General features: G+C 37.6%; 1 protein-coding gene across 2 annotated transcripts in view; it reads right to left on the reverse strand.

Annotated features, from left to right (window-relative positions):
* LOC126175087 (ubiquitin carboxyl-terminal hydrolase 36) overlaps positions 1-11,905 on the reverse strand; it is a 48,494-nt gene extending 36,589 nt beyond the window's left edge. Inside the window, exons 1-6 of one of the 2 annotated variants that reach the window (XM_049921630.1) lie at positions 11,639-11,905; positions 10,989-11,257; positions 10,749-10,909; positions 8,878-8,950; positions 1,972-2,085; positions 1,684-1,792 (exon numbers count right to left, since the gene is read on the reverse strand). In XM_049921630.1, the coding sequence (XP_049777587.1) occupies positions 1,684-1,792; positions 1,972-2,085; positions 8,878-8,950; positions 10,749-10,909; positions 10,989-11,238 (707 nt within the window). In that variant the 5' untranslated portion in view covers positions 11,239-11,257; positions 11,639-11,905. Of the gene's footprint in view, positions 1-1,683; positions 1,793-1,971; positions 2,086-8,877; positions 8,951-10,748; positions 10,910-10,988; positions 11,258-11,567 lie in introns of both variants that reach the window. The other variant, XM_049921631.1, reaches the window with a different exon arrangement.
* Positions 11,906-13,621: the final 1,716 nt, after the last annotated feature.

Here is a 13,621-nt window from a genome sequence, read left to right on the forward strand (position 1 = left end):
GTGTCTGGAGCATACTGTTCAGTTAACACGCCTTACAGCAGTGTTTACCCAGGGCTGATCATGACACTGAAAGCCCTCCACAAACCCCACATTCATGTGCCCAGTTTCTGCTCCTATTTTGTCCAGATCACTCCTAATACTGCATCTTGGATTCATAGCCAGGCTGTTTCCTGTTCCCCCAACTATAATTACCTGATCTTCCTTCTGAAAGTCCTTGCATAGCTGACCTAAGTTTTTTTGTCACCTGGCTAAGGCTAGCACTTGGTTTCACAAAACTTGTGACCTGGTACTCTGTCCCTAATTTCTCCTGAAGCTGTTGGCCCACACCCCTCCCATGACTGCTACCTATAAGCAGCATTTTTCTTTTCCTATTCTGGTTTGATCCTGACCCGTCTTTTTTCTTTAAGCTAGTATTCTGTTTCAACCTACATTCAACTACATCTTAATGAGGCCCTTCCTCCACTACTTCAGATAGCAACCCAAAGTGATTTGCTAACTGAATTTCAGAAGTTTTATCAATTGTTTCCCTTTTTCACCCTTTGCTTGCTACCTTTTCCCAGCGTCCAGAGTCCTTTTCTTCACTTAGATTACATAACTCCAAATTTGTGATTTCTAATTCAGCCTTAAGGGCACAAATCTTTGCCTCCTGTTCCGCATTTTTCTGTCCTTTCTACATAACCTACACTGCCATGGAAGAACCTCATTATCTACCCTCGTTTCCTCTCCGTTGCACTCGCCCCAATGAAACCACAACCTACAGCCTATACAGAACACTCCCTCTTTCAAATTTCTACGGCAACCACCACACTTGTCACACATGGTTTGATAGTAAAACGTAACCTAAAAGCAGAAAATAACTTCAATAACACAAGTTTTGTAACCTGTACTAATACGTAACTAAACACTAATGTAAACAAACTTATAAACTTGCTTCAGAAACGTTTTATCAACCATACAAATTCATGATGAGAGACACAAATCAATTTAACTCTGAAGCACTAAGTCTAGTCAACAACAAATATCTACGCTCATACAAAATTTACGCCTAAGTATGTAAACAAACTCGTGACTGCCGGCCTTTACAAAATACTTCCTTTTCAATGTAATTACGTTTAGAAAAGCGAAACCTTCAATAGATAGATTAGATAAGAAGTAAATGCACTAGTCTAAAATGTAATATTAACTAAATTAGCTCTTATTTCAATATTAATCGCTTAACTTAGTGAGAGCTTCGTACACGCGCGACCGCCTGGCTGCAGGGCTGCCAACTCATAGTGGAGGAATGCTGTGAAACCAATGCAGCCAGGGGAAAACATGATGGAAGTGCAGTGGGGACAATATGAGAAAGGGCAGGGAGTGTGGGACAGACAGCAGAGATTCTGCTGGGGTGAGGGGAGTAACTATAAATGGTCATCAAATTGCCTTATTTTTTGCTGGAAAGATGTGCTAGACTTGTAAAACTGAATCATTCTATTAATGCAACACGTAACTCCTTTTTCTCCAGAGATCTGCATTAATCTCAAATTTATATTCTTTTCTTTTTCATTTTTGTGCAGATTCTTGTTTATACATCTGCTGAAAATTGAGGTGCGCATCTTCCATACTCTCATGTATATGATATTGTATACTACTCTTAACTCATCATTAAACTAACACAGATGCTAAATGGATGTAGATACTTACTTGTAAACCTTATACCGAAGCAAGTATGCCTTCTCCATACTTTCAATGAGGTAACGCATAAACTCATGCGCATCTTCTTGCTGACCTTGATTCATATGCTTGCATATTGCTGCAGAACACAATAATTTTATTAGCCACAGAGTAAACAAACACACACACACACACACACACACACACACACACACACACACACACAGAGTCTTGTTTTGAAAGACATGATCAACTCATCAACATTTTTGCACACACTAATTCAAAATGAAGCAAGTGCTGAACATCTGTTTTACTTACTTTTCAGTTTACTGTATATCAGAAGAGGTTTGATGATACCGGCACCTTTATTATGAGACGCTTTCATTGTTTTGTTGAGGGCACAAATAATGCATTCGCTTTGAATGCCGCCATCTAAAATTAAACAAAATAAAATAATTTAGCACATGACTAACAGTAAAACAAAATATTTAATTTCACAGTTACAATATCACTTCCTCTTCTTGTTTTTATCGTTAGAGGGATCTGGGTATCAACAGGGCAAAAAAATTAACTTTTCTTCTTCATTATATGACAATAAGAAATTTTTCCAGTTTTAAAAATATATTGCACTTGATAACATTTGCACTGTTTCTTATTGACAGCATATCGAATAAAAGATTAAAAACAGGCCACACCTATTTTACTTTAACGACAATGTACGACAAGAGAAAAAATGTATTTTCCTCAAGTTTGGATAGTCAAATGGCCAAAATGTTTTCGTAGGTTTTCAAGAAGGGGATCACCAGTAACAGAGCATATCTGTAAGCAATTTTAATCTCTATTGTCATGATTAAAGATATAATTGTGTACATCTGCAGAGTGTGACTTCAGTTTTTATTTCTCTGCTTGTGATGCTCACAATAGCAACAGTGAAGAAATGTAATACAGGGTGTATACAGGGACAAGGAAAAAAAAGCAGAGAAGTTTTGGAAAGACTTTTGATTTGCAGCAACATATACGCTGCATATTTTTGTATTAAGAAAGTATAAATTCGAATTGCACCAAACACAGCTTGTTAGTTTCCGGAGCGTTGCAACCGAGGTTGTGATGTCCTTTTGTAAGCGAGTCATATCTCAAGCCACGAGATCTCGCCAGCCGATGACAGCAGCTATTCAGACCATGGACATGTGTTATAGTCAGCCACTAGCAAGATTACTGGTTACATAGCGCGAACACACAAGAGGAAAAGTTAACGGTTTACATTAATGTACACAGTACCGTATATCTACAAGAAAAGCTAAGCTTTCACGTGTAATATTGGTCTTTTTTTGGTGTGATATACTTTAAGATACATCACACAAATGTGCCAGTAAATTTAAAATTGTGACATAAATGCCTCGGCTCGAAATTCTTGAAGTGGCTGGTCCTCAAACTGTTCAGTTTCGAACGCTCTGTGATTTAGATATCCATCCCACTTTCACACACGTAACATAATTCATCTTGCGTAAAAAGAAATTTACTTTGAAAGTAACGCTTTTCTAACTACCGTTCGCAATACTGTTAGTTATAGGTTCGATTTACCAGTTGCCAGAGAGTGCCAAAAACGAATTATAGTGCGTGTGCAACTGCAGTGGTGTAGGAAGCCCGCATGTTCGTGTGTATAAAGCACTAAGAGAGCTTACACTGCACCATAAAAGAAACAGGGCATCAGAGGATACTCGAAATGGCATCAAAATTTCGTGAATCATACTAAAATGCATAATTCGGCTTGAAGTGCACATTGGTTTTTTCCAGATTCACAATGAAGTAGGTCCCATCTGATATTAAGCTTTTCAGTGTGGTTTTTGGGATGTAAATTTTCTTGGAGTACCAGTACTCTACAATCTTATGTTTGGTTCTTTATTATGGCATAATGCCATACATGGCAGAAGATGATAACGTGCACTTGAAATTCACCGAACAGTTGGAAGTACCCAAAATTGTTAAATGAAACACTTTGTTTCAAATAAAATGATTGCCTCAGTGGAATTTCTTTAGCAAACTTGCAAAAATAACTTCATTCTTCCGCAAGGCGATTAATGCTTGACTGCTACTAACTTGGAAAGAAAATAAAATCAGAAACTGAAATTAATAATATATTTTTGCCCTCTGTAATTATGTGAATGCATTTTAATTCACTTGATAGCTCCCAGCCACAGAAATCCGTTTTGTTTTCATTTGACGTGGGAGCTGTACACGAAGAGAAGCAGCGAAATCACTTAACGTAAACACGGGTCACGTGGAGACTAACCCCCTCCCCACTACAACTCAGACAACTCTGAGCAAGCGCGAATCTGGCAGCTAGGGCGCGCGAGAAAAATTTTTCTCGTTTGCATCTGGCTGCTTGCTGCTACTACCGATGCAGCTAACAGCCAAACTTCAAGAAGCGGGAAGTGAGAGAAGGTACTGCTTATACGCGAGTCAAATGCGCATGCGCAACAGACCGCTGGCAACTGGTCAAACGAACCTAATGTGAACAGTTGTGACGTCATGCTCATAGCAAGCAGTTTATTGTTACGAAGAATTACAGTCTGCGCCCTACGGCCTTTAACATATTTTTGCTATCTGTAGACGCTTGTGCGTGCACGGTGTTTTGTTGTCGTAAAATGCACATTAACTTTGCCACTACAGTTTTATTTTTTTCCCTCTCGTTTATATTTTATTGCTGCAGTATCATTCTCCAGTAGCAGGATACAATCACATTCTTTGCTAGAGAATCAATTCTGCAGTCAAAACTACAAAAATGTAACTGAAAGCTAAAACAATGAAAAATTCCCGGAATTCCGAAAAATTCCCGGGTTTTTCCCGGTTTTCTCCCGGATGAAAAAATTCCCGCGTTTTTCCCGGAATTCCCGGTTGTCCCGGGTCGTATACACCCTGTAATAACAAATCAAAATAATATAGCAATAAATTGACAGCTGCAGCAATTACCAAGGACACCATGAAGATTTATCTGGTACTGCAAGCTTTCTATGTTAGCAGACTGTATGGGCCACACAAATGTAGTTAATAACTGATCATATGGCAATGTTACAAAAACAAGTGCTGGAGTGTTTAGGACATTAACAGAAGCAAATGGCAGCCGGGTTAAGTAAGCTAAGTAAAGACTTTCGTAGGAAGAAAGCTATGTGTGATAAATGCGTCAGATGACCTGACTGTCTTATGTAGTGTGGAATAAACAATTTAACTACTATTATGTGTTAGCAACAATAATAAATGCTGGAGTGCATGTAGAACAGAGCAAAACAGTCAGTGTAACACCCTAAAATACCTACAAACCAAAACATGCAGCATACAATGTGCCGAAAAGGGAACGCTTTATGAAGCAAGCAAATGGTGCTGTCACACGCACAGAATATACCCACATTTCTTCCCTTCCATCATCATGGAAGCAATGAAGCCAGTATACAACCATTTTGCATGTTTCAAATTACTTGATAAGTGTCTACATGGCTGCATGCACAACTCTAACAAAAGCTTCAACAAGTGTCTATGGAACTGAATACCAAGAACTTGTCTTTGTTAGCTAGATACTTCTGAAAATACTGGATGAAATAATATATTCTCATGGTGGTGTGAAAGTAGGAGTAAGAATAATTAATAATTTAGACATTCAGCCAGGAACAAATATGATAATAGCTTTGATCATGATTGTTCACAAATGGTTGGAGCAGGTAGACCTGCTGAAGCCACTACGAAGGACTTGACAGCAAGAAAGAGACTGATGAGAAAAAATGCAGAGGTAAAGGAATCAGCTAGTCATCATTAACATACCGAAAGAGCCATATGGTGTGGAAAGTTACTGTGGACTTTTTTTCTCATGTTCCAGAAGGTACATTTTCGATACTTAAAGACACCCTGGTAGAATTTTGCACAGAGCATAACTTAATCATAGCTAACACTGGGTTTAAGAATCATGAAAGAAGGTTGTATACGTGGAAGAGGCCTGGAGACACTGGAAGGTTTCAGATAGATTATGTAATGGTAAGACAGATTTAGGAACTACATTTTAAACTGTAAGACATTTCCAGGGGCAGATGTGGATTCTGACCACAAGCAACCGGTTATGAACTGTTGATCAAAACTGAAGAAACTGCAAAAAGGCAGCAATTTAAGAAGATGGGACCTGGATTTGGAAAAAAAAAAAAATGATTGTAGAGAGTTTCAGACAGAGCATTAGGGAACATTTGACAAGAACGGGGAAAGAAATTCAGTAGATGAAGGATGGGTAGCTTTGAGAGATGAAATAGTGAAGGCAGCAGAGGATCAAGTGGGTAAAAAGACGACGACTAGCAGAAATTCTTGGGTAACAGATGAGATATTGAATTTAATTGATGAAAGGAGAAAATATACAAATGAAGTAATTGAAGCAGACAAAAAGGAAAACAAAAGTCTAAAAAATGTGGTTGACAGGAAATGCAAAATGGCTAAGCAGGGATGGCTAGAGGATAAATGTAAGGATGTAGAGACATATATCACTAGAGGTAAGATAGATACTGCCTACAGGAAAATGAAAGAAACCTTTGGAGAAAAGAGAACCACTTGTTTGAATATCAAGAGCACAGATGGAAAACCAGTACTAATCAAAGAAGCACAAAGGTGGAAAAAGTATATAGAGGGTCTACACAAGGGCGATGTACTTAAGGGAAACATTAAGGAGATGGAAGAGGACGTAGATGAAGATGAATTGGGAGATATGATACTGCGTGAGGCCTCATGACTAGCCAACATTTCATTATAACTACTGATAGCCTTGGGAAAGCCAGTCCTGACAAGACTCTACCACCTGGTGAGCAAGATCTATGAGACTTGTGAAATACCTCAAACTTCAAGAGGAATATAATAATTCCAATCCCAAGGAAAGCAGACATTGACAGGTGTGAAAATTACTGAACTATAAGTTTAATAAGTCATGACTGCAAAGTCCTTTACAGACGAATGGTAAAACAGGTAGAAGCCGACCTCGGGGTAAGTTTAATAAGTCATGACTGCAAAGTCCTTTACAGACGAATGGTAAAACAGGTAGAAGCCGACCTCGGGGAAGATCAGTTTGGATTCCATAGAAATGTTGTAACGAGTGAGGCAATACTGACCCTATTACTTATCTTAGAAGATAGATTAAGGCAAGGCAAACCTACATTTTTGGCATTTGTAGACTTACAGAAAGCTTTTGATAATGTTCATTGGAATACTCTCTTTCAAATTCTGAAGGTGGCAGGGTCAAATACAGAGAGCGAAAGGCTATTTACTATTTGTACAAAAACCAGATAGCAGTTATATGAGTCGAGGGGCATAAAAGGGAAGCAGTGGTTGGGAAGGGAATGGGACAGGGTTGTAGCCTATCCACGATTTTATTCAATCTATATATTGAGCAAGCAGTAAAGGAAACAACAGAAAAAATTGGAGTAGGAATTAAAATCCATGGAGAAGAAATAAAAACTTTGAGGTTCGCCGATGACATTGTAATTCTGTTGGGGACAACAAAAGACCTCGAAGAGCAGTTGAATGGAATGGACAATGTCTTGAAAGGAGGATATGAGATGATCATCAACAAAAAGAAAACAAGGATACTGGAATGTAGTCGAATTAAATCAGGTGATTAGATTAGGAAATGTGACAATTAATTTAGTAGATGAGTTTTACTATTTGGGGAGCGAAATAACTGATGGTGGTCGAAGTAGAAAGGATATAAAATATAGACTGGCTGTGGCAAGGAAAGCATTTCTGGAGAAGAGAAATGTGTTAATATTGAGTATAGATATAAGTGTCAGGAAGTCTTTTCTGAAAGTATTTGTATGGAGTGTAGCCATGTATGAAAGTGAAACATGGACGATAAATATTTTAGACAAGAAGAGAATAGAAGCTTTCGTAATGTGGTGCTACAAAATAATGCTGAAGATTAGAGGGGCAGATCACGTAACTAATGAGAAGGTACTGAACAGAATTGGGTAGAAGAGGAATTTGTGGCACAACTTGACTAGAGGAAGAGATCAGTTGGTAGGACATGTTCTGAGACATCAAGGGATCACCAATTCAGTATACGAAAGCAGTGTGGAGAGTAAAAATCTTAGAGGGAGACCATGACATGAATACACTAAGCAGATTCAGAAGGATTTAGGTTGCAGTAAGTACTTTGAGATGAGAAAGCTTGCACTGAATAGAGTAGCATGGAGAGTTGTGTCAAACCAGTCTCCGGACTGAAGACTGTAACAACAGGACACCTACGTTTTCACAGTGGTTTCAATTATACCCACAAAATTTCTCCTGATTTAAGAGTATGATGGCATCCTTGTATTATGACCAGTACTTCCTAGAAATATGCTGATGTGGGTATATGACATGTTATTGCTGGTGGTAATAAAACAATAATTAGATGAAACAAATTTGTTATTTCCTCAGAAATACTCCAAAATCATTGGATGTGGAGTATAATAAATTCCTATACACATTGAGGGAAGTCTGTCATTCACTGTTGGTGTGAAACTACAACTTATCAAGTGATAGATCAAGAGTAATGTACTCTTATGATGTGAAATGCCCTATGTTCATCTTCAGGTCCCGTTATCATTCACGTCATGTGCAGTAAATTACTCCTTAAAAGATTGACTGGTATTGTGAATCATATTGTGCTTCTAATTATGATATTAAATGTTATACATAAAAAACCCTTCTTAACTGGAGATAGATAGGTCAAGGTAAGTGTTTCGTGATAAGTGCCTAACATGATTGTGATGTCTCAAAGTTTTCATGCAATATGTATCCAACATATTCACATATTTCTGTGTATCCAGCCAGGATGATGTCATATTTTATGCACAGTGCTTCAAAAATTAACTTAAGTCAGCTTGTTAATTAGCTGCAAGCAATAGAACTTTATGAAACATGCAGAAGAATGGATTATGTACTTAGCTCAACAGTCAGAAATATAACATATCACACGTACCAGGAAAAGAAAATTATGATACAAACTTATTTTACTAAGCACATTTCACTACATGCTTACAGCAGCAACACCGACAGGTTTTAAATGACTCATATTCCACTATCCTACACTGCCATTTTTATTAATACAAATAAGAAATGTAGAAAATGAGAGAATCTTAGCTATTACAATGAGAATGAAATTAAGAAAATTACTAAACATAGACCAACTGGTTATGTAAATATTAACTTTAAACAACTTACTTATGGAACATTTTTCAAGATGACCAGAATCACTTTGCAACCAGTTGACTAGAGCGGGAACATGGAATAGTGCCTGAAATGACAAGTATTTTAGTATAATACCCACCACATACAGAAGTTTTGGCCAAAAGAACACTACTTTATTATTACAATAACAAAAAAATAATGAAAACTTTGTGTAGAGTTAACACAGTTGTGACTATGTTTAACAGAGAAATCTAAAACAGAGAAATCACCACTCACTTTATTAGCAATACAAACTGAACAGTTTCAAACTCACCAACTTGCTTTCAAAAGCTGACATAGAACAGGCACACACTCTCTTCCGTGGCTGAGGAAGATCATATGTTCGTGTTCCAATGATGTCAGTTTCTGAAAAAAGAAATTGGTGAATCTGAAAACTAAACACGCACTGGCCCTAGTCATGGTGTTCCACTCATTTCTCACTAGTTTATTTGTTGTCATTGAAGTGACACCTGTCGTCTTCTCTTTACTGTCAGTTGTAAAACTATGCAGATAGGGAGGGTGGATGGGAGAGAAAGATCTATTTCGTGCTCTAACAAAACCAAATGTATTCCTAACAAGTGCCAATGATCAGGATTTCACAAATCTGGATTCTATATCAATAACAAACAGTGCTTATCCGGAAAAGTGTTTACACAATCGATCACTGATGTTGAGATTGAGAAAGCCACCTACCAAAGGAACAGTAATTTCAAATGACAATTTCCAAACTTACTGGCACAGTTATAGCTGAGTAAACCTACAGTGATTTACAAGCCGAATAAGATACTTAAAAAAATGAACTATGTACATTAGTTCCTCTTCTGAAAGTAGTACTGAGTCATGTTGCCAGTGATTGAAAGCATAATAAAAGGCATGTCAAGAGGAATGTTCAATATGAGTTGTTGGCTTTGGCCAATGACATAGTGTTAATGGCTCCTGTCATATCACTTTTTGGTGCACACATTCATAGTACTACTGTTAGTTGAAAAAGCCAACGAATATGAAAGTCTGATCTGTAGGTTAGTTTAAGGTACGGGTTGGAATGTGATAGTTTGGTTGTGAGTTTGTGAAGCCAATGAATGGGATATTTAAAAAAATCTCTTTGGGGTGAGAGACTGATCTGTAGCCTTGCCCATCTGAAAAAGAAAAAAAAGCTGCCAATATCATGTTATAATCGCTGTATTGTTTACTGTGTTTGACACGTTTCCTATGTCACTCATCCAAGCTGACACACCAAATATTCCTCCATATCTGCGTATGGCAAGGTTGACATAGGGTGAGAACTTGTGACAGTGAATAAAGCAGTAATGCCATATCATACAGCATAAGCTAATGATCTCTTCACTGATATGTAATTTATGACAGAGGGGGGAAAGAAAGCTCTGTAGGAATAATGCTTCTGTCTGCATCATGACCTACATAATAAGCTTACTTATCATGCACCTTTTCTCAATGTAACTTTACTACTCTAAGATCGTGTACAGTCACACGAAACCCCTCAATACAGGCAAAATGTCAGTTAATAAAAGAGAAAATAATAGTAGTAATAATACGAATAAAAAAAAAAACATCATTACTGACTACTTTCCTATAAAATTTGTGTTGACACCTTTCCTAGCACTGACAGCAAAGTGCATGACACACAAACTCCACTTCCATTGGAGTGTTATTATAATGTAAATTTTTAAAATGTGCAAGTAGATTTGAGTTCATCTTTAACATTACGGGGTCAAGTGATCTGTGACATGTTCTTTTGGAAATTTACTAAACACAAATTAAATACTGACAACATGCCTTACAAAATAGTGCACAAAACGAGCTGATTGTCTATGGTGAAAGACATATGGAAATCTACACTAGCTTACCTGCAATGTGGAATTCAGGTAGCAGGTATTCCCCATATTTATCATCCCTGCTCCAACTGGAAAAGTCCCCCGCCATCCCAGCTGCACTTTTTCCGCTGGGAACAGAGTTCTCTCTGGAGTAGGAAGCACAGCATCTGGCTCAGGCCTCATTTCGTCGCTTACTGTAAGAACAAAACAATAGTAAGCAACTAGAAAGATTTAAATACTATACTAAGGTTAGTTTGCACTTCCATTACTCACATTTTTTGTTACAGGATTTCAGACAAGTACTGCCATTCGAAATGGGCCCACCAGTGCGTAGCACAGTATATTTTCCCTTCAAAGTATCCAACATAGAAGACTTAAAGGTGCCAGACGACTCATATTCTATATGAGACAGGAGGACATTCGCTGAGGACGCCACTAACCGCTTTTCAAGATCTCCAGTGCGTTCACTTGTTAAGGACAAGCGAAGTGCTGTACTCACTGGATCTCCCCCAGAAGCAGGCATACTATTTTCGAACACATAACTGAAATAATGAATGGCTTACATTACTATTCATTACATTGAAGACATGGCTTAGAAATGTACCGAAGACTACTAACTTCACAAATTCACAGTGTTTGTCAATACCACAAATCTAATGTAAACACATAAAACAAGAATCGTACATAAAACGATGTATAGATCTTATACAACTTCCACTAGTTGTTTACAAATAACTCGCTATATTTACAGACACCATTTGAAGTTCAGTTACTATGAACTATACACACACACTCAACCGCGCCAAACGGTATTACAGCGAAAAACAGCAGTCAGTACAAATTCAAACTAACCCATATGTTACGTCTTCCTAATATAATCACTGTTATTCACACAGAATATTATAAATGTTTAAACTGCTTACATTCAACAAGAAACATAAATGTAAACCGGAACGTGACACATGCCGCTCTATCCGACTATCACGTTTACTACGACACTGAAGCGCTGTACCCATGTGGAATGGAAATATATTTTATATTTAAATGACATAATACTTGCGGATAAATTAACCGTAAGTAACAACTAGAAAATACTTTTTTCATTAAATACAAATTCTGATTCTAGCTTATCACATATTGCTAGTGCGTTTTATTTATGTCTTTCAATTGACTACTATTTCTTCTCAGGTCAATATGGACGACCATAGATGAAATGGCGCGGGGCAGCGCTCGCAGTAATTTCCCGTATGCCCCGATTTTCTAATTTATCTTTGGTCAAGGACATATGTCGAGGTTGCTACGGAGTTTTTCCGTGTAGAAGATATAATAAGATTTGTATATGTTGCTTATCTTTGTTTTCGTTCGATGAAGAGTTGGATATCACGTTTAAGAATCCGCATTAAATCGCTTATATTCGTAACTCATATCGTGGCGTGCAGTCTGTATCAAAACGGTTTTGAAATAATCTTCGTACCGAACCTTAATTCGTAAATAAAAGTTGAAGCGAAACATAACAGAATCATAGTTTGACAACACTGAATCGGAGTTAATCCAACATCCGTGATGATTCTAAAAAGATGCCTAGTCTGAATCATAATTTTATTGTGGCGTGTACTAGTCACGACATATATAACTGTCCACCAGTTTAGTCACAGTCTTGTTGACCACATACGTGGTTTGTAACCATAATCATGTACGCGCAGAGCAAGGTAGCCCAAATAAAATCACCTACATACTTAGCCTATTTTCTTAGATAACCACGTACAGTTTACACCAGAGTGGGAGTACCATGACCATAACTCTTCCCTTAATTTTGTTGAGAAAAGCGCACAACAGAGGCATAGCCTACTTGGCCGTGACAGAGGTGTGCTAATGCTTTTACGCACTGTGTTCATCACTGTCACCACATTGTATATGTACTTAAGGTTTCCAAAAAAATGAACTGCTGCAGCATCCCTTGCACTGGAACCCAGTATGAAATGCTTATCACTGTTCAGCACACACATCGAAAAATCCCACAATCAGAGGACATGGCTGGGGAAAAAAATAGCATCCGAAAATACATAGCAAACGGAGTTATGTACTTTACTAAGGATACCTTTAGCCCTACATTGACACATTCTTGATAATCCATGATGAAGTAATGTTACTTCTTGGCCAGCTTTCACAAACAATAATATGATGTCTTGTGCACATTTTTCTAACAAAGGCTTTCATTACTGGTATTTACATTCTTGATAATTTGTCTTTTAGCGGCATTGGTCTAAAGCATGTTTTGATGCGCGATCTTTTGTCTCATAATGCTAGAAAGACATAATTACAGCTAAGAATGAAAATCAATTAACCCCTTCTCTATAGCTTCTGATGATCTCTCCAGCACTAGAAGACAAAGTACTGGGCACTGAAATATGCCTTACACCAGAGCCTAATAGCCGTGGAACAGATATCAATTAGTAGGTGACAATTTCAATTTGACGTTGAAAATCTCTCTCCATTTATATTTTGCTAGAGTATGCAACAATCTAGAAAATCTATTACATTAGTGTTGTATTAATAAATATAAAGGGTATTAGACAATTTCATGCATTGTGGAGCCAGAAATGGACAGATCATAGCATACTTCTGCCTGTGTTTGGACATAGCACTCCTGTGAATTTTGATGCAGCTGTTGATTGTTTAACATCATGAGTTGAAGAGAAAAGACAGACAAACTATTTTATGTTACAATTTTTCTACAGGACTAGCACTGGATAAGTGTCTTACGGAAGTGTTGTCAGTGCTTGGAGAAGACTGTCCACCTCACTTCATCGTAACCCAGGTGCTTTGGGTATTTTAAATGGTTAACATATGCACGTTTTACATTTGGAAAAGCATTGTTCTGGGTTACTAAACAGAACAGGAGTCGT

Source organism: Schistocerca cancellata, chromosome 3, assembly GCF_023864275.1.
Source record: "Schistocerca cancellata isolate TAMUIC-IGC-003103 chromosome 3, iqSchCanc2.1, whole genome shotgun sequence".
In the NCBI taxonomy this organism is placed as follows: Eukaryota; Metazoa; Arthropoda; class Insecta; order Orthoptera; family Acrididae; genus Schistocerca; species Schistocerca cancellata.